The sequence below is a fragment of the Lynx rufus genome, unplaced genomic scaffold (assembly GCF_022079265.1).
Source record: "Lynx rufus isolate CCGP_SWC_20201006 ecotype Redwood Valley unplaced genomic scaffold, mLynRuf1.p SCAF_15, whole genome shotgun sequence".
Classification (NCBI taxonomy): domain Eukaryota; kingdom Metazoa; phylum Chordata; class Mammalia; order Carnivora; family Felidae; genus Lynx; species Lynx rufus.
The window spans coordinates 46870381-46889635 of NW_025814829.1; the positions used below are offsets into that span (position 1 = coordinate 46870381).

The window sequence follows — 19255 nt, forward strand, 5'->3', positions numbered from 1 at the left end:
AGGCTGGGCTGGGGACACAGTGGTTAACAGAAACATACACAGCCCTGCTCTCATGGATGCTATGAGTTAGTGAGAGATTAATCAAATAATCACAAAAGTTTCACATGTATTCTTCTACCTTCGAGAAGGAGAAGACAGAATGCAAGCCATGGCCAAGATTTCTCATAGCCAGCCATAAGGAAAGGAAAGTTACTAAAACCTGTGTGTCTCAGGTAATGCAGGTTAAACGCTGTATTAGGGGATTGTGATGAGAATTCAGCGTCCTTGAGCTCTGACAGAGAATATATCTTTATTTTCCTAAACATCTGAAATTATCAGCTATAGATATTACAGATATTTTCATTCACATTAGTTATTGCGTCTACATCAAAACATTATTTACATTTATCACTATTTTGGAGTTATGGCAGTTATTCTCCTTGCTACCCTATCTTGTTATTTAATGTACTAATAAAGAAGCACATAGTACTCTATCATAAATCGGATTTTGGGGAGTTGACGGTGGGCAAAATGTGTATAGATAGTCAAAAGGTACAAACTTCCAGGTATAAAGTTATGTCTAGGGGATGAGATATGTGGTATGGTGAGTATAATTCATAATACTCTATTGCAATGGAATGGGTAAAATAGGCAAAGGGGACTAAAAGGTACAAACTTACAGTTATAAAATAAATAGGACACTGATGGTAGCTAGATTAATTGTGGTAATCACTTTGCAATGTGTATAAATGTTAAATCACTATGTTGTACACTTGACATTAATATAATGTTGTAGTATGTCAATTACATGTCAATAAAAAATAATACTCTATTGTGTATTTGAAAGCTGCTGAGAGTAGATCTTGAAAGTTCTCATCACAGGGCCAGGGATGCCTGAAGCACCACAGGGTAGATGAAACAGCATAGACAAGATGTTTCCTGAGGGCGTGCCAGGCCCTGTAAGGACCCTGTATGGACAGCTCCAGGCTCCTTGATGAACTTGGAAGCCAATGAGAAGGCAGTTCATGCAGACTTTTTAAATGATTTTGTAGATCTCTTTGATGATGATGATATCCAGTGAGATACTATCCAGTGGTATATGCGGTCAAGCCTTTGTTATATAGTGGTGTGGTGGACCTCCTCAAAGGACAATTTCAAATGGTTCTAAAGAACTTGTGGACATTACCTGAAATTAGGAGATGGTTAACTAAGAAAGAGAAGGATGGTTTTAACTATCTATATGAGGCCTGTTAATCTCTGAATGTGACCAACTTTCGACCTTCAATTTAAAAAAAGCGATGTCTTAACAGACAGAATGGGAGAAGATATTTGCAAATGATTTATCAGATAAAGGGTTAGTATCCAAAATCTATAAAGAACTTAGCAAGTTCAACACCCAAAAAACAAATAATCCAGTGAACAAATGGGCAAAAGACATGAACAGCCACTTTTCCAAAGAAGACATCCAGATGGCTAACATACACATAAAAAAGATGCTCCACATCACTCATCACCAGGGAAATGTAAATCAAAACCACAATGAGATACCACCTCACACTAATCAGAATGGCTCAAATTAACAACTTGGGCAACAACAGATGTTGGCGAGGATGCTGAGGAAGGGGAAACCTTTTGCACTGTTGGTGGGAATGCAAACTGGTACAGCCACTCTGGAAAACAGTATGGAGGTCCCACAAAAAATTAAAAATAGAACTATCCTGCAACCCAGCAATTGCACTACTAGGTATTTATCCAAGGGATACAGGTATGCTGTTTCGAAGGGGCACATGCACCCCAATTTATAGTAGCACTATTGACAATAGCCAAAGTATGGAAAGAGCCCAAATGTCCATCAACTGGCGAATTCATGTAGTATATATATTACTCAGTGACCAAAAAGAATGAAATCTTACCATCTGCAACAATGTGGATGGAAGTAAAGTGTATTATGCTAAGCAAAATAAGTCAGTCAGAAAAAGACACATATCAGATGATTTCATTCACATGCAGAATTAAAGAAACAAAACAGATGAACATAGGGGAAAGGAAGCAAAAATAAAATAAAAACAGAGAGGGAGACAAACCATAAGAGACTCTTAAATACAGGGAACAAACTGAGAGTTGCTGGTGGGGTGTTGGGTGGCAGGGGGATGGGCTAAATGGGTGATGGGTGTTAAGGATGGCAGTTGTTGGGATGAGCACTGGGTATTATACATAAGTGATGAATCACTAAATTCTATTCCTGAAATTATTACTACACTGTATGTTAACTAACTTGGATTTAAATTTTAAAAAATGGCAATATCTTAAAAAAAAAGTTCTCATCACAAGGAAAAAAATTGTAATATGTTTGGTGCTGAATGTTAGACTTATTGTGATCATTTTGCAATATATACAGATGTCAAATCATATCATTATGTTGTACATCTGAAACTAATACGTTATATGACAATTATATCTCAACTTTTTTTAAATGTGATTTTTCTCTATTTTGATAACTATATTTCAATACAATTAGTTTCCTTTGTAATTTTATTTTATTTTATGCCCTTAAAAACAGTTTTCTGATAAGGGATCCGTGGACTTAAACTGCCAAAAGAGTCTGTGACCCCAAAATTGTTAAAAATCCTTGGGCTGTAAAGATGGCTCAGGTTGGAATAACAACGTTGGCATACCATAGCATGTCACTGGAGAAGAGATTTCAGTTTTTAATTACCTTTGAGAGAGATGGGTAAGAAGAGTGCCACTTCAAAGTTCCAAGTAAAATGAAAAAGCAATAGAGTGGTAAGTATGAATTTACATTCAGGTTTTATTGTATTTCTGAGTAAATGTTATTTTCTGATGACAAATCGGGAGATGTACGGTTTGTGTGACTATAAATGATGTATGTTATTGAGAAACACGGTGTTTATATATTTTAGATAGCTAACCCAACTATGATGAACACATGAAGGGTCAGTTATTACATATGTAGTAGATGGCTGTTTGGCAAATAGTCACTTCCCCATCCTCCAGCCTCCATGATGGTATATACTTTCTGCCCCACCATGTTGGAAGTGACCTCCTGATTTGTTTCAGCCAATGGAACATGGATACAAATCAGTGTGCTAGATCTGAATGGAGGCCTTTAAGAGGCATCTGATGTTTCCACTGACCCTTCTGGGAATTTCTAAATTCTGTCAAGAGAAGGACATGCTCCAGATTGCCTATTGATTCCAAAAATAATGAGAGGTATGGAACAGATCTAACCAAACCTGGGTCCAGAAACTAAGTAAACTCGGCTATATCCGCTGTGCTCGGCCAAGATCAACCACACCCTAGCCATCTAAAGACTCCCAAAGGAAATAGAAATGCTTGCTGGGATGTGCAACAGGATTCATAGCTGCTTGTTGTGTTTGTTGTGCATGATGTGTGCTCTTGAAAATTTTTGCCTGATTAACTAATGCTCTCTGTTCCCTTCATAAAGAAATTGTATACACTGGGTATGCTTAACTCTTGTGGTGAGTAGACCACAGCTGAGTTTATGTTTAAAAAACAGTTAGGGTGCCTGGGTGGCTTAGTTGGTTAAGCTTCTGACTGTGGCTCAGATCATGATCTCACGGTTCGTCGGTTCGAGCCCTGTGTCAAGCTGTGTGCTGACAGCTCAGAGCCTAGCACCTGCTTCGGATTCTGTGTCTCCCTCTCTCTCTGCCCCTTCCCAGCTTGTTCCTTCTCTCTCTCTCTCTCTCTCCCTCAAAAGTGAATAAACATTAAAAAAATTTTTTTAAAGAATTAATTGCAGGGCACCCGGGTGGCTCATGGTTCATGAGGTGGAGCTGCTCGTGGGGCTCTGTGCTGACAGTGCGGAGCCTGTTTGAGCTTCTTTCTCTTTCCCTCAATCTCCGCCTCTCCCCTGCTCACTCGTACACATGCTCTCTCAAAATAAACTTAAAAAAAAAAAGATGTAAAAAGTTGTAAAACAAAACAAAAACAAAACCTCTACAAAGTTTGCATTAGATTGCTTCATAAATTTTTTAATTTGTTGTTCTCTTAAGAAAACAAACTAGAGGGGCACCTGGGTGGCTCAGTTGGTTAAGCATCTGATTTTGGCTCAGGTCATGATCTCACGGCTCGTGAGTTTGAGTTCCGCGTCGGGCTTTGTGTCTCCTTCTGTCCCTCCCCTACTCATGTTCTGTCTTTCTCTGTCTCTCAAAAATGAGTAAATGTTAAAAAAAATTTTTTTTAATCTAAAAAAAGAAAACTAATTAGCATTATGTATTTCAAAATTCCTATTCTAAGAAAGGGCATTAAGTTTCCTGTACTAAAATGGATTATGAATATATACTGATGTTTTAAGTTAAAATAAATGTTTAGGTTAGTATGTACTGGTTTTTTATGCTTCATCCCCTGAGCCAACTTCTTCTATGAACTGACTACAGTCCTGACTGTGTCAGATTTAAGAGGGCTTCTTCAGTATTTCAGCCTGCCAGGAATCCTATTGTGGGCAGTATAATAATCAGGGCTCCAGTGTTAGTGTTGCTTTGTTTTGTTGCAAATCCTGTTCGTAAGCCAGCTTGTAGTCCTGGCATTGAGTCTGAATGCTACAATTTCATATTGAGTTTGAGCACAGTGGTTAAGTTTTTGATATAATATTGGCTTCTCCAATAATTTAATCATCATTTTAAATTCCTGTTAAACAAGATGTAAAATCTGATTTGTTAGATTTTTAAAATACAAGGACATCAAATAAGGAATAAAACCTGAACTCTTCCTTCTGACTTAGAAGTCCTACATCATAGCCCGGTTCCCAACTTCTTCCCCAACCACATTTCTTACCACTGTCTGCCCCTGGCCCCTGGTGCTCTTTCCACACTGTGATCCCACACTGACCTTCCTGTTTAGCTAATATATCAAACTCTACCAATTTGGGCCTTTTTTCAGAGCTTTTCTCTGCCTGAGATACTCTTTCCTAATTTTCCCAAGGATGCCATTCATATCTCAAATGACACCACTGAAGCCCTCATTGACTACCCAAAATAAAGCCTCCAATGAATCCCTTTTGACGGTATCACTTCATTTGAAGTCTGTGCATAATACTGATCATAGCTGAGAAGTGATATCTTTAGCTAATACTTCTTTCTGACTTCTCCCCAAAATAGTATAAGATTCACAACGGGTATGTCTTTTGTGTTCACACCTCGCTCGCAGGGCTTAAAAATATAGCATAGCACACAGTAGCAGATCAATGAATATTTTTGATTGATTATTATATTGAATACAAACATGGATGCTAAAAAAAAAACAAAAAACCTAGAGTAAGACTTTTCAACCACTGTGGACAAGTTAGGACTTACAAGACAGAGAGAAAAAATTTAATGTATTATGTTTTATGTCTTTTTTTAAATTTTTTTTATGTTTATTATTTATTTTTGAGAGAGAGAGAGAGAGTGTGTGTGTGAGCAGGTGAGGGGCAGAGTGAGAGGGAGACACAGAATCGGAAGCAGGCTCCAGGCTCCGAGCTGTCAGCACAGAGCCCGACGCAGGGCTCAAACCCACGAGCTGTGAGATCATGACCTGAGCCGAAGTTGGACACTCAACTGACTGAGCCGCCCAGGCGCCCCTATGTCCGTTTCTATAACAGACTTCTATAACATCTTCCAAAAAATTGTTTTCAACTGACTTACAAATCAACATCACCCCCAGGCCAGTATAGAAAGATTATTTTTCAACATCTAAAACAGGATTAAATGCAGAAAAGTTCTAATTATTGTTACAGAAGCTGGTTCAATTTCATATTTATTACTCAAACAACCTAAATTAGGGATGCCTGGGTGGCTCAGTTGGTTAAGCGTCTGATTTCAGCTATAGTCATGATCTCATGGTTCAGGAGTTCAAGCCCCGCATTGGGCTCTCTCCTGTCAGCACTGAGCCCACTTTGGATTTCCTGTCCCCCTCTCCCTCAACCCCTCCCCTGCTTGCACAATCTCTCAAAAATAAAAATAAACACTAATTTTTGGATGATGAATTTAGTCATAAAGTCTACTAAAAGTTAATCTCCTATTTCAAGATTTTAAAAAAAGAAATCTGTTTGGGGGTGCCTGGGAGGCTCAGTCAGTTAAGCATCTGACTTCAGCTCAGGCCATGGTTCGTGGGTTCAAGCCCCACATCGGGCTCTGTGTTGACAGCTCAGAGCCTGGAGCCTGCTTTGGAGTCTATGTCTCTCTCTCTGCTCTCCCCCTGTTCGTGCTCTGTCTCTGTCTCTCACAAATAAATAAACATTGAAAAAAAATTTTTTAAGAGAAATCAATTTGGAATAATACCAACTAACGTACATATGCCTCTTACTATGTGATAGCTATTCTCAAGTGCTTTACTTGCATGAACTGATTTAATCCTATAATTTAACAGATGAGAAAAATGAAGCTCAGAGAGGTCACGTAATCTGCCAAAAGTCAGTGAGCTAGTTGGAGGTGAGGTGGGATTTGACCCAGTCAGTTTGGCTCCTGAGTCTGCACCCACAGGCTCTACTCTATTTTGTGTCACCTCACCCAACACTACTCAGGCAGACTGTCTCTGAGGAATCTGGACTTGTGATTTAGGGGTAGCAACTTAACTCTCTGCATATGACAGAACTGTAAATCTGGATGCTGAATGGCAGCCATATTTCTTGGGAATGAAGAAGCAGAAAGCGGGTAGAGAGAGAGATAAATAAAGGAGAGGCCAAGAGAGAAGTTAATTAGATGGCAAGAGACAGGGAGCGTGCTTGCCAGCGGGGGTCCGGTGCCAGCTCAGCTGCCTGGCCGCACCTCTGTGCTTGTGTTTAAAGGGACACACTCTGGTGTCTGCATGAGAAGTTCCCTTTCCTGTTGAAGATAGCTCAAGATTTTACTACTTGCAACTGTAAGAACCTTAACTCGTATCAGAACTGATAACCAAATGAGGGAAAATTTGGCTCCTGCTACTGAACTGAAATTGATGAAATACCGCCAAAACGTGCACAGGCTAAATAACAATGGAGAACAGAAAACGTTCAGATACTAACATCGTTTTAAGAATATGGAGGAATTAATTGGCTTTATGTTTTGCTCCAGTCAAGATTTGAAATGTATATGCAGTGAAGATTTAGAAGCAATATTGATTTCATTGTTTTACCCATCTCTGGCACATGGAACTGCTCTGATTTTTTTTTTTTTCTAATTTGGCACACCAGATTAAATTGGTGTGCCAACCCAGTAAGGAGAAAGTGATTTCAGAATGCCTACCCTCATCTCCCATTTATAGATCAGATAAACCCTAGCTCCCTGAAGGAGCTCCCTTCCTTTGCTGGCACAGTGCTGCTATTTTGGTATCTGCCAGTTAAGAACATATATCTAGTGGTAACAGAGCGCAGACATGTGTTAGCCTGGGTAAGTGGTTTGTGTTAATGGACAGTTCTATCACTGGACACCAAGCCTCTTACGGTGACATGTGACCTTGAATTTCTAGAAGTGGAACATGGTGAAGCCAGGCCGCCCTTTCTCCATTACATTCTTGATATCGAACTTGCCCATTCAAGTCAACACAACAACAAAAATTCCAGTTCTATAAAGTGAGGAGCTTATAGTAATTTTCAACTTATCTCCATAATTTACTCTTCTCAAATAGATCAGCTGCTTCTTCCTAAGTAGTATTACTGCATGTATCTATTGCAAGAACCAACCAACATGTATGGATTAATTTCTTTATCACACTGCCATTGTCTAAGACTAGACACTTATCAACTTTTTACCTGCACTGTTGTAATGCCCTTTAAAATTTTTTTCCACAGGCAGCATGGCCCCTGTCAGTCCATTACCACCAGATTATTGTGCAATACCGGATACATCTACTCAGCAGATGGTTTAGCTCATATAAATCCCTCCTGTTGATTCTACGTTGCCTTCCCACCACCCTAAGGCTCACACCTAAGATCCTTTGTACCGTCTTCAAGGCAGAAGGCTTCAAGATTCCTGTAGGACTGATATCCTGATAGTGATTCCCTAATTAAACAATTCACCAGGGTAACCCAAAGAATCCACCTTATCCTGTCCACCCACCTCCTCATTCCACATTGCTATGGCGCCTTATCTATTCAGCCCACTCCTTCCTTCAAGCCTTCCCCAGTTTGAACAGCCCTTTCCTTGTTAGAAGGGAGACAATCAGTAAGGGCATTCACTGGGCTAAATACGTACAAATGCTCATTTAATGCTTACACTAATCCAATGAAGTGGTACTACTATGTCCCTCATTTTTCAGATGAAGAAGCTGAAGTTTAGAGAATTTAGGTAATTTATGAATAAGTAGCAGATCTAAAACTTCAATTGGACACTGTGTAACTTAAAAAGCCCCCAAAGCAGTTAACCCTTGAGCCTTTGCACAAGCCGTTCCCCCTGCTCAGAAAGGTCCTACCCTCTTCCACCAGTTGGCAAGCACCGGGTCAGCTTTCAAAGCCTGACTTAAGTGCCCCCAGTCCCTTTTGAAGGCTTCTTCCACACTGCTCAATCAATGGTGGTTATTCTCTACTTTGTTCTACCCTATAATAGCCAAGTTATCACTCCCATAAATATTTATTTTGTTTCTCTCATTTACTTGACTGTGAGGTCTTTGGAGGAAGGGATACTCTATTTATACCAGCTCATTGCAATAACCCAAAAATGTTGGTTAACACTACATACTGCCCTAACATACGTCAGAAGGCAATATTCCTTTGGTAATCCCTGTATAGATTAAAAAGTTAAAGTAATTCAGAATATAAATTAACACTTAACCTGAAAGTCAAGCTTGACAGAAACTATGCATTGGTTATTAGGCTTGTTCACTGTTTAAATCATATGTTTTGAATTCAAATACATATTCAAATCTTCCTTTGGAATGTATAATAAATGTAACAGGTGTGCTCTTTTTCCCTTATTTACACCAGGCAGCTACAGAGATAACTGGAAATGGTGGAGGCAGTAAAGAGGAATGCTGGCCATTCCTCTCTGGCACAGAAGGCCCTGACTGAGGACAACTTCAGAGACTGCCTCCCTCATATGTTTATTATTCCTGGTGTGAGCACCACTCTGGAATTTAAAGATATATGTGTTGGAGGGAGAATGGGGGGAAGGTACAACTTTGTCTCAAAATGCAAGCCAGTTAATTTCAGCCAATGAACAACTAAAGAAAAAATAATCTTTTAGATTTAAAGGAAGGCTGGAATACTATGTTCAATGAGGCACCTTTCTAAATGTTTCTGGAGCCATTTTGATTATCCTGGATTTTCACCTTACACACCAATTTATTTTTGCTGTAAAAGTTCTTAGGTTTTTCTAGTGGAGACTCTAAGCTTTTGTTTAGTTTATCTTCGTAAATACAACACTGGCCTAGGTAATTTTTTTTTAAAGTAACGACTACACCCAACATGGGGCTCGAACTCATGACGCCAACCAAGGTCAAGAGTCAGCTGCTCTACCAAGTGAGCCAGTCAGGGGGCCAGGTCATTTCTTATTGTGGGGGCTGGGGTGGGGAGGCAGAGAGAGGGGAGAGAAGAGGAGAGGGAATGAGAGGGAGAAAGGGAGGAGGAGAGAGATAGAATATAAATGAAAGAAAGGAATCTGGGGGACAAGAGGAGTTATGCTTGGCTTCCTTATCCTTTTTTCTTACCTGTGATTGTTTAAAGGGGGCTGTATAAAGGGATTTGTGATTTGCTTGCATTATTATGTAAAAAAAAATTTTTTAACATTTATTTATTTTCGAGAGACAGAGTGGGAGCAGGGGAGGGGAAGAGAGGGCGACACAGAATCGGAATGGAAGCAGGCTCCAGGCTCTGAGCTGTCAGCACAGAGCCCAATGTGGGGCTCAAACCCACGAACCATGAGATCATGACCTGAGCCGAAGTCAGATGCTTAGCTGACTGAGCCACCCAGGCACCCCTGCATTATTGTTCATTTTTAAAGGATCAATAGGCTATAACCATGTTTTTCTAAGTGTGACTTGAAACATTTCTGAAATCAATTTAGTGGTACATAACTAGCCGCAAACAAATAAAATAGGAAAAAAATTGAATACATCACATGTAGTAACAGTTAAGTATTGTTTAGTCAAGTTTTCTTTTAGTCTTGTATGCATAATGGCTTGTATTTTTTACCACAAGTCTCCACCAAAAATGCCAGAAAGCCACAGGGCTACTTATAAACAAGAAATGATTCAGTGTCCACACCAAAACCACCATGCTTAATGGTTTTTTTCTTTCTTTCTTTTCTTTTTTTTTTTTTTAACCATTTGAGGAATCAAGCTACCTTCCATTATGAAACAAAGTCCAATTACAGAAAAACATTTAATTAATCCTGTACTAAGAAAGCTTCTAAATATCTTTTGTAATAGTCAACCTACACCCAAAAGATTTTATATGGTAGCAAGAATGTAATTTGCTTCATAGTGCAGTAATAAATCAGATTGAGAAGTAATTTATTTTATACTGTAGAAAATCTGAGTATTTATCCCTTTCATACAATTTAAACGGTTCATCTTGGACAAAGCAAAGAATGGAATACAGAATCAAAAGTAAGTGATAAATATTTCACCTTAGCACAATTTTAATATGACTTTTCCACATGAACCAAAACCAAATATCGCTTTCAAAAGATGGTACCAGTCAATTCTTTTAAAATTTCAATTCTGATAAAGAAAACTAAGTATCTCCAGAAAGTTGTATAATTAAGTTCAACACCCCAACATCAATATTATTTAAAAGTTGAATACAGAGCAGTATTTTGTGCCTTTATCATACCTCTGAGGCTTTCCACGTTACTAACCAAATTTCATACCAAATATGCTCCAGGATTAGGAGTAGAAATGTGCGTTGGGGGAGCTGAAGTTGCATCAAGGCATAACCTATATCAATATATTGAATATTCATCTGATCTACAAATGAAGAGTGTTTCCCAGTGAGCACATAAATATTAATTAGCTCATTTTCTCTGTCTCCTGCACATGTGCATATGACCACATGCACAACACACACAGCACGATGTCCTACACTCACTGAGTGTAAGATGTTCCCTAGGACTCAGTCACTGCCTCTCTCCTCAGCCTCCTTTGTCCTCTAGATTGTGCCACTTTATATCTGTTTTTGATTCTTCTTTTTTTTTTAAGGCTGCACAGACACCTTAAGAGGATCTTAACAGGATGATCAAAAAGAAATGAAATGAATTCTGAATTCTTTGGATAAGTCTTCATGGTGAAATATTGTGAAATTAATGGCTAAAATGAAGTTAAGAGCTTATCCATAACCACTGAGACTCTCTCCTGACTTGATAAAATATTGTGGTTAACCAAGGGTTGGCAATAATATCCACATAACATATATAATTATAAAATAGAAGTTAAGGGACGCCTGGGTGGCTCAGTCAGTTAAGTGTCCAACTTCGGCTCAGGTCGTGATCTCATGGTTCATGGGTCTGAGCCCCGCATCAGGCTCTGTGCTGACAGCTCAGAGCCTGGAGCTTGCTTTGGATTCTGTGTCTCCTTCTCTCTCTGCCCCTCCCCCAGCTTACACTCTATCTCTCAAAAGTGAATAAATGTAAAAAAAATTTTTTTTTAAACAGAAGACAAGAATGCAAAAGGCTAGATGTTTCTGTATCAATGAACACTTATATAAGTATATTATGTAGTATTTGTTTGGCTTTGCTATTTTTTTGGTCCAGCTGACTTTAAGTTTGTTTATTTATTTGAGTGAGTGAGAGAGAGAGAGCACACCCGAGTGAGGAAGGAGGAGAGAGAGAGGGAGAGAGAGAATCCCAAGCAGTCTCCATGCTGACAGCACAGAGTCCAACGCAGGGTTCAGACCCACGGAGCTGTGAGATCATGACCTGAGCTGAAAGCAAGAGTTGGACCCGCTTTACTGGCTGAGCCACCCAGGCACCCCAGGCCAGCTGACTTTTAAACTGCATCTACCGGGGTGTCTGGCTGGCTCAGGAGGAAGAGTGTTCAATTCTTCATCTCATTCATGAGTTTGAGCCCCATGTTGGATGTAGAGATCACCTAAATAAATAAAATTTAAAAAAAGTAAAAATAAAAACATCCACTGCATCTATAAAACATCTACTGGGGCACCTGGCTGGCTCAGTCAGTACAGCATGCAACTCTTGATCTCAAAGTTGTGAGTTCAAGACCCACGGGGGGGCATGGGGCCGACTTTAAAAAAAAATTCTACAAAAGTGGAGAGAGTATAATGAATCCCTATTACTCTTCTCTCAGTTTCAACAGTTACCAACACAGTTCTGTAAGTTCATATAACTTCATCCATATCACCAACCCCTCTACTGAATCATAAATATTTTTGAATCTTTGCAGATACTTCATCTACAATTATCTTAATATGTATCTCGAAGTTACCATTTTTAACATAATTGTACTATCATTATTGCATAAAAATGAATAATCCTCTTAATATCATTAAATATTTAATTGGTCAATTATAGATTTTTTTATAGTTTGTTCAAATCAGCATCTGAACAATGGCAGTAGACTACATCTAATTAATGTAACCCTTAAGTCTTTTAAAATCTACCTATGAGAGTCCCCTTTATGTTTTCATTGCAATTTCATTGTTTGAAAAAATTGCCATCGTGTGTTTAAGGTTCCTATGCCTTAAAATAGAGAATCAGGGTTTCATACTAACAAGATAATGGTTACGATATAGTCTTTCGTCCTGTTGTCTGTGATGAGTACTATCAAATATAATGAATAAGAGGTTACTATGGCAAGAATTAGGCAAGTTAGTACAAAAGGTATGCTTCACTACTGTCTTAAACTCGAGAGCCATGATATGACATCTACATAGAAGAAACAACAAACATTTGCAAGAACTTCATTTTCCTATTATGCGAGGACGTGTGCACCAAGACGCTTGGAGAATTGTTTCAAAAATTTACCAATATTAAATCCAAACTAAAATTATACTAGAAGCTATGTTCATAATAGTTCTTCATAATAATGTAAACATTTTGAAAGTTATCTGGCTTTTAGATCACTTAACTTTGTGTTGATGTTATAGCCCACACGTAAAATTGTTCTACTTCAAAGACTGAATCATATGTGTGTAAATGCAGGTGACCTTCACCTGCATCTGTCATCACAGACACGCATACAAGGCAAACGCATGAGGCGGGGTGATATTTGGTACTATAAAACTCTTCTCACCCTCACCATATATGAAAGCATTAACTTAGGTTAGGTGAGGTTAGGTTAGGTATGACTCCTAAGTCACTGTAAACGCACTACTAACATATAGTGTTTGGTGATGTAAATAAATCATTAAAAACCTGTAGACCTGTCTGTAGCCTAAACTCAAAGCCAACAGCAATACTTCTATTCTAATTCCCAGGAAGTGATGCCTGAGTTGCTCCAGGAGTACATGTTAGAAAAGAGGAAAACAGCTCCAGAGTCGCGTGCAAGGGACCACCTACCATCGATCTGGGCTTGCTGATGGCCACGAGACTAGTGAGGAAGTCTTCGTCGTGCAGCTGGCTGAAAACATGGGCGTCATAGGCTACCATAATGGAGATCTCTTCCATCATCTTGCCAGCTGGCCTTTCCACAGCGGCAGCTGCTACCCCAGCTCCAGACCAGACTATCCAGGGAAAAATCCTACTGCAGCTCAGTGCCAATGCCCACACCCACCTGAGTCTGAAGGGGTGGAGTATCAAAAATCCACGAGGAAAAAAAGAAATATGAAAAAAACCCAGCTGCTATCACAGGCTTCTTTGGCAGCTCACCCCCTGTAGAAAACTAAGGGAGGTCCTCTTATCTGTGGAGGAAGTAAACGCTATAAACACCTTCTGTGTTCTTAACACAGCAGCTGGAAAGTTCAGTTTTGGGAAATCTTCTTTAAACTTCAAAAAGAGAAATGAAAAGTTTTCTAACTGGAAATATCCTATTGCAAAAACAATAAAACAAAAGGACCCCCAAACTGATTTATGCTATGTCCTTGGTAATTAGAAACTTTTAAAGTTTATCTTCTTACTTCAGTATCATTTTATCAAAAGTCTTCTTCTTGGAGGAGAAGTGGATTTTCTTATGGCTTATTTTTTCACATTCACAGAAAATAAATAGACGGCAACCTTTAGTTTTTCAGAATTTATAGAATTCTTGGTGCAGTTAAAAATTATCTCCTGAAGTATGAAAAAAAGAGAGTCTTTTCCCCCTCTGATTATTTCTGTTAAAAAAAAAAAAGAAGCACCTAAATATAAAAATGAAATGGACTGCAGTATCAGTTGAAAATCATTTCCCCTTCTCCCACTAAAAAACACGCAAATATTTTAAATAGAATTCCTGATTTGCGGAACTTTGTTTTCTGTTGTTATTCACAAAGCAACACAAAGGTCTCATTTCTAAAAGCGTATTGTTTTTCTCCCATAGATAAAAGTTCTCCTGTTTTATTTTTAAACTTAGAGGCTGTTGTTGTTTTTTTTTAGTTACCCTGTTAGCAGATAGTGGTGAACTGGTGGTGGCTTAGCCACCAGAAGTGTTTTCCAGTTGGAGACCGTAAATATGAACCTCAATATGCCCTGATGAAAAATCCGAAAGCTGCCCCAAATCATCATTACAAGGTTCCCTACATTACCAGGAAGTACAGCGTAGGCTGATTCCATGGAAAAAGTAGTAAGCAAATAAAAAGGCGGGGGGGGGGGGGGGAGAATAAAGCTCCTCCAAAAGTTGTTTTGCCAAAATGTCTAATTAAGCTATTATCTACTCTGCTATTTATAGATGATGACATTGCAATACCAGGAAAAATATTATTTGCTAAAAATCAATTTGGGAATGTTTGTCTCTAATCAAACAGAGCTACTGGTTGGAATTTTTAGTCCTAATTTAGCATTGTTATGTTGTTGAATTGTTTGCTTTTCAGAAGACACACAAAACGTGGGATGAGATTCATGGTGTCTATTTTCCCTTATTTTCCTGAAGTATCTTCACCTAGATTAACATGATTACTTAAATAGCACCTTGTTCCATTTAAATATGATTAGGAGACTTTTGTAATTGCTATAGCATTCTAGATTAAATACACTCACACTCGCATGCGCGCGCGCACACACACACACACACACACACACACACACACACGCAGAAGGGGAAAACACCTTATTGCTAGGAAACAGAAGTCTAAGAAGCTTATTTTAATAGAAAACACAAGACTTTCAATAAATCTCCAAGATTAAAACAGCTTCAAACTGTGCTTGACCCTTGTTGGAGCCGGTGAAGCATTTTTACTTCATTTTTTCCCTCCAATGCAGCTTTCTCTTTCAAGCTCTGTTTATGTTAAAAAGTTTCCCGGCACATTTACCTTAACGCTGACTAACCAGGTAAAAATTAAATGATAATCAAGAGACAAGGTTTTATAAGGCATCCGGGCAGTTCATACCTTTTAAATTCCTTTTTATCTTTTCAGAAGTGCTGTAAAAGTCACTGTGAACCTCTTCGTGCATTCACTAGCACCAGAAGGTTTCAGATTTATCTTGCAGCACCGTTTTCTAGATGTGAAAGGAATTCCTCTTGCTTTTCTATTTTTCTGTGCTACAGTGACTCAGTGCTTCCACACTGATACCTGGATAAGGTGCACTGACAAAGACACCTGTTGTGGAAGGTAAAGAAACTACTTCCCATCATGCCTTACTCCCTGCTGGCAACCGCCCAGGGCCAAACGAGCATTATAACCGCTTTCGAGCAGTGCCTATGCACCCCGAGAGAGCAATTCAGTGTAACAATAGGTAATCTTCTAGGTTAAGAACACTCCTAACTGGAGGAAAAAAAAAAAAACAGGACCAGAAAAACAATACCACATAGGTGCTGTATATTAAACTCATAAAACATTTAAGGGATCAGGGTTGTAAAAGTACAAAAACAATTTCAGAAACATAATCAAAGGCTGTAAAGATAGTTTTAAAACTACATAAACAGAAGCTAACGACTTTAATTCAGTCATTTTAGAATTCCACACAGATTCTCAGGTAAAGAGGTATTTTTTAAAGCTTCTAATTTATTACCTTCAAAAGACTGTTCTAATTAGCCACAGTCACTAGAATTATTAACATTTCATTTCCAAATCTAAAAGGTCCTCTATCAAAGCCACAATGCATGCATTTTCTAGAGCAAGGGTTCCCTAGGTTAGATTAGCACCCTTCATTTTTTTTCACCCTTAAAACTGTCCTCCATACCTGACTTTTGGAATCCAGGCAGGGAAAATACCAACGTTTCTTTCCTCTCACAATTGAATGTGTATGTGTGGTCCCAACACAAAGCATACTTTTTGAAAACTGATGATTTAAAAACCTGTCTTAGAACTGGCTTCTCTTCCTAAGACATTTTCTCTTGGGATACCCCAGCCTCAAAATTTCAGGGGCCATGTTACAGTCATGTTTACAGTACTTTACTCCCTTGCAAGACGTCTTTCGTACTCTCTTGCCCCCCACCCCCGCCCCGCATCCCCCCAGGGCAACCCCGTGAATTGATCCCACGGATCTCCCAGGGTAGTCTGCGCGTGAGCTCCTGCAATCCTCTACTTCGCACCGCGCAGCTCCCCTGAGAAAAGGCGTGGGGCGGGGGGGGGGGGGGATTACCTGAGATCAAGGGGTGTAGCACCATTCGCTGCTACAATTTACCAGGACGGGGTTGCATACCCTGCCGGCGGCAGAAAACGCGGCGTTAGCGGTAACCAATAGCTAGTCTCCAGTTCAAGCAGGAACTAGCTAGCTGCCTGTCCCAGGGTAAGTCCTTCAACCTCCCTAGGTTTCCATTTCCTCATGGTCATGTAAATTGAGAGGGATGGACTAGATCAGAGGTTTGTGCGCTCAGAAACACTCCAAAGCTAAGTATCCAATTTCCCTCCACTAAACAGGCTTATTCGGGGATTTGAAGGTGGAAATACCTTTTTCATCTCTATCAGAATAAAAAACAAAAGGTAACATTAAGCCCAGATGTTAAGGAAGTCCCCCTGGGGTTGCTATTATATGTCCCAACAAATGCAGTCTACTTTGTACCCTACTTTGGATTTTCTACATCAAGCCTTTTGCCTATGAAGAGTATTCGATGACAGCTGTTTTACTTTTCATTAGTTATTCCTTACAGTCTTTCAGTTTACAGACCAAACTGGCTACAAAGTAATTTTCAAAAGCCTCTCCAGATCTCATTAAAATAAGAAAATGTTAACAAATAAAATATCTTTAGTGATTTTTAAGTGCCATTTTAGATTTTAGATAGAAAGATTTTACTCTGGTAGCTGATTTTGTTCTACAGCCATTCTTCTAGGATTATTACTTTTCAGCAAACACATACCTGGGTCACACTGAATGACTAGGAGTTTGATAAACCACTCCTGGCCTTCAGAGAACATCTGTTCTCACGTGTCAAATTTAGGTACAGCCAAAACAAAAATCAAGTAAAGCCTGAATAAGATGCGAACTTTTTTTTTTTTAATTTCTGTGTTCTCCCCCAATGCGGCAAAGTATCTTTACAATGGCAGTCATGTTCAAGCCCAAGGCAAATACACTAAGAACCGATAGCACATCATTAAAAAATTATCTCATCTCACAAGAGTGGCTATAAAGACCCTTTTCCCATGAGTCGGGTTCTACTTGTAGAACATTCTCATCACAACGGCCCTAAAATCAGGGTAGGATGGAGAGGAGGAGAAAAGCCCATAGCAGAAATATGGTCTAGAGGGCAGAAGGGTCTTCTGTGCCTCCCACGTGCACAGGTGGAGCTCTCTAGAGAGTCTCTTCCCTCCCCAGTGGTGCCTGTGTAATCACTCCTGAACATCTTCACAGATGTTCCTGAATCTTGACATAACCATTCCTGAAGTGTGCAGGACTCCATTTTAAGAGATCTTCACAAAATGTTCATGCCATTGACACAAACAACTATAAGAAAGACAAAACTCTACAAGCACCTTCTTAATCACGGAAAACCAAGTTTCCAAGTAGGTTTCATACTTCAGAGTGCACATTACAAAACCCAAGTCCTCTAAGTGGGGGAACAAGAGATAAAATGAGAATGAGAAGCCATAGGAGTGTGAGTAGTAGAAAGCTTTCCAGAATATTTTGTATTTCAGAGGAGTTCAGTAACACATATGGAGTTTTTACAAAGGGAAAAAGAACAAAACGTAAAAGATTAAAAAAGCAAAAGCTTAGCACTCTTTACAAATCATGCAAAGGTAAACAAAGAAAACCATTATTCTTGTGTCAAATTCCAGCCGTTCAGCTCATTATCTTTTCTATCTTTCATAGCAATTGCTAGGCAAATTCAAAACCCCAGAAAACACAGATTCTTAAGAAAGAGAAAATCCCCAGAGTTAAAGAAAGAAACAAAAAAACAACAACAGTGGGGCATAAATACTTGCCTAACGGCTATCCTGGGTATCTTACTTCCTCATTCAGATCTCACTACAAAGAATATGGGGGTGAGGTAGAGTTCACAACAATCAGCTTTTTACCTCACTTGTAACTCTAAAATCCACAGCCAACTGTTAAAAACAAGACAACAGGCCCCAAATGGAGCCACTTATGCGAAGCCTCATGTCACCCAACAGAGACTTCATTACCGTTTTGGCTCTCTCAGAAATGGAATCTCTAGTCACTCAGAAATCACCAGATCAGCACTAGTTGGGTAATCCGCCTGATAGACCCCTTTGAAATAATCAATCTGCTTTTTTGCCTAGTGGAACTTCTTTGTTCCTGCTCCCTTCTGCCTATGAAAGTCTTTTCTTTGGTACAAACTCCTCAGAGCTCCTTTCTATCTGCTAGATTGGATGCTGTTCGGATCATAAATCACCGGAAAAAGCCAGTAAGATCTTTAACATTTACTCAGTTGAATTCTGTTTTTTTAACACAACACATTCACTTAAGCCTTACCTAACCAAAAATAAGGGCTTCCAGTGTTGAGGATGGTTACAGACACATCTAAAAATTTGAGGAATGCTTCATCTTGCCTCATTTTGAGAATACACAACTCAATTGTAACTACAGAAATTTTACCTTATTTTTAAAGCAAATAACTTTTAAAATTAAAAAAGTCATAAATTTTTAAAAAGTTTTACTAACAACCAAATCAAATCATTCCACAAGGCTAATGTTTTCGATTCTCTTTTTTTTTTTTTTTTTTTTTAATGAAGACCAGAGTGTAGTTTTAGGGAACAGCAATAAAATGTGAACTAGTTTTCATTCAGATGTTTATTTGTCTCAGGTTCTTCCTGCAGGGTGGTTGAATTCAGCCTGGATAAGTCCCTTTCCAAGGGGCCCTC

The 19255-nt window shown here is 39.0% G+C and overlaps 1 protein-coding gene across 10 annotated transcripts in view; it reads right to left on the minus strand.

Annotated features, from left to right (window-relative positions):
• Window positions 1-19255, minus strand: part of RABGAP1L (RAB GTPase activating protein 1 like) — a 770330-nt gene that overhangs the window by 86928 nt on the left and 664147 nt on the right. Inside the window, exons 1-2 of one of the 10 annotated variants that reach the window (XM_047076978.1) lie at window positions 15383-15478; window positions 13425-14173 (exon numbers count right to left, since the gene is read on the minus strand). The exons of 7 other annotated variants lie outside the window; for them this stretch is intronic. In XM_047076978.1, the coding sequence (XP_046932934.1) occupies window positions 13425-13535 (111 nt within the window). In that variant the 5' untranslated portion in view covers window positions 13536-14173; window positions 15383-15478. Of the gene's footprint in view, window positions 1-13424; window positions 14556-15382; window positions 15479-16577; window positions 16764-19255 lie in introns of those variants that run through there. 2 more of the 10 variants (XM_047076980.1, XM_047076979.1) reach the window with 2 other exon arrangements.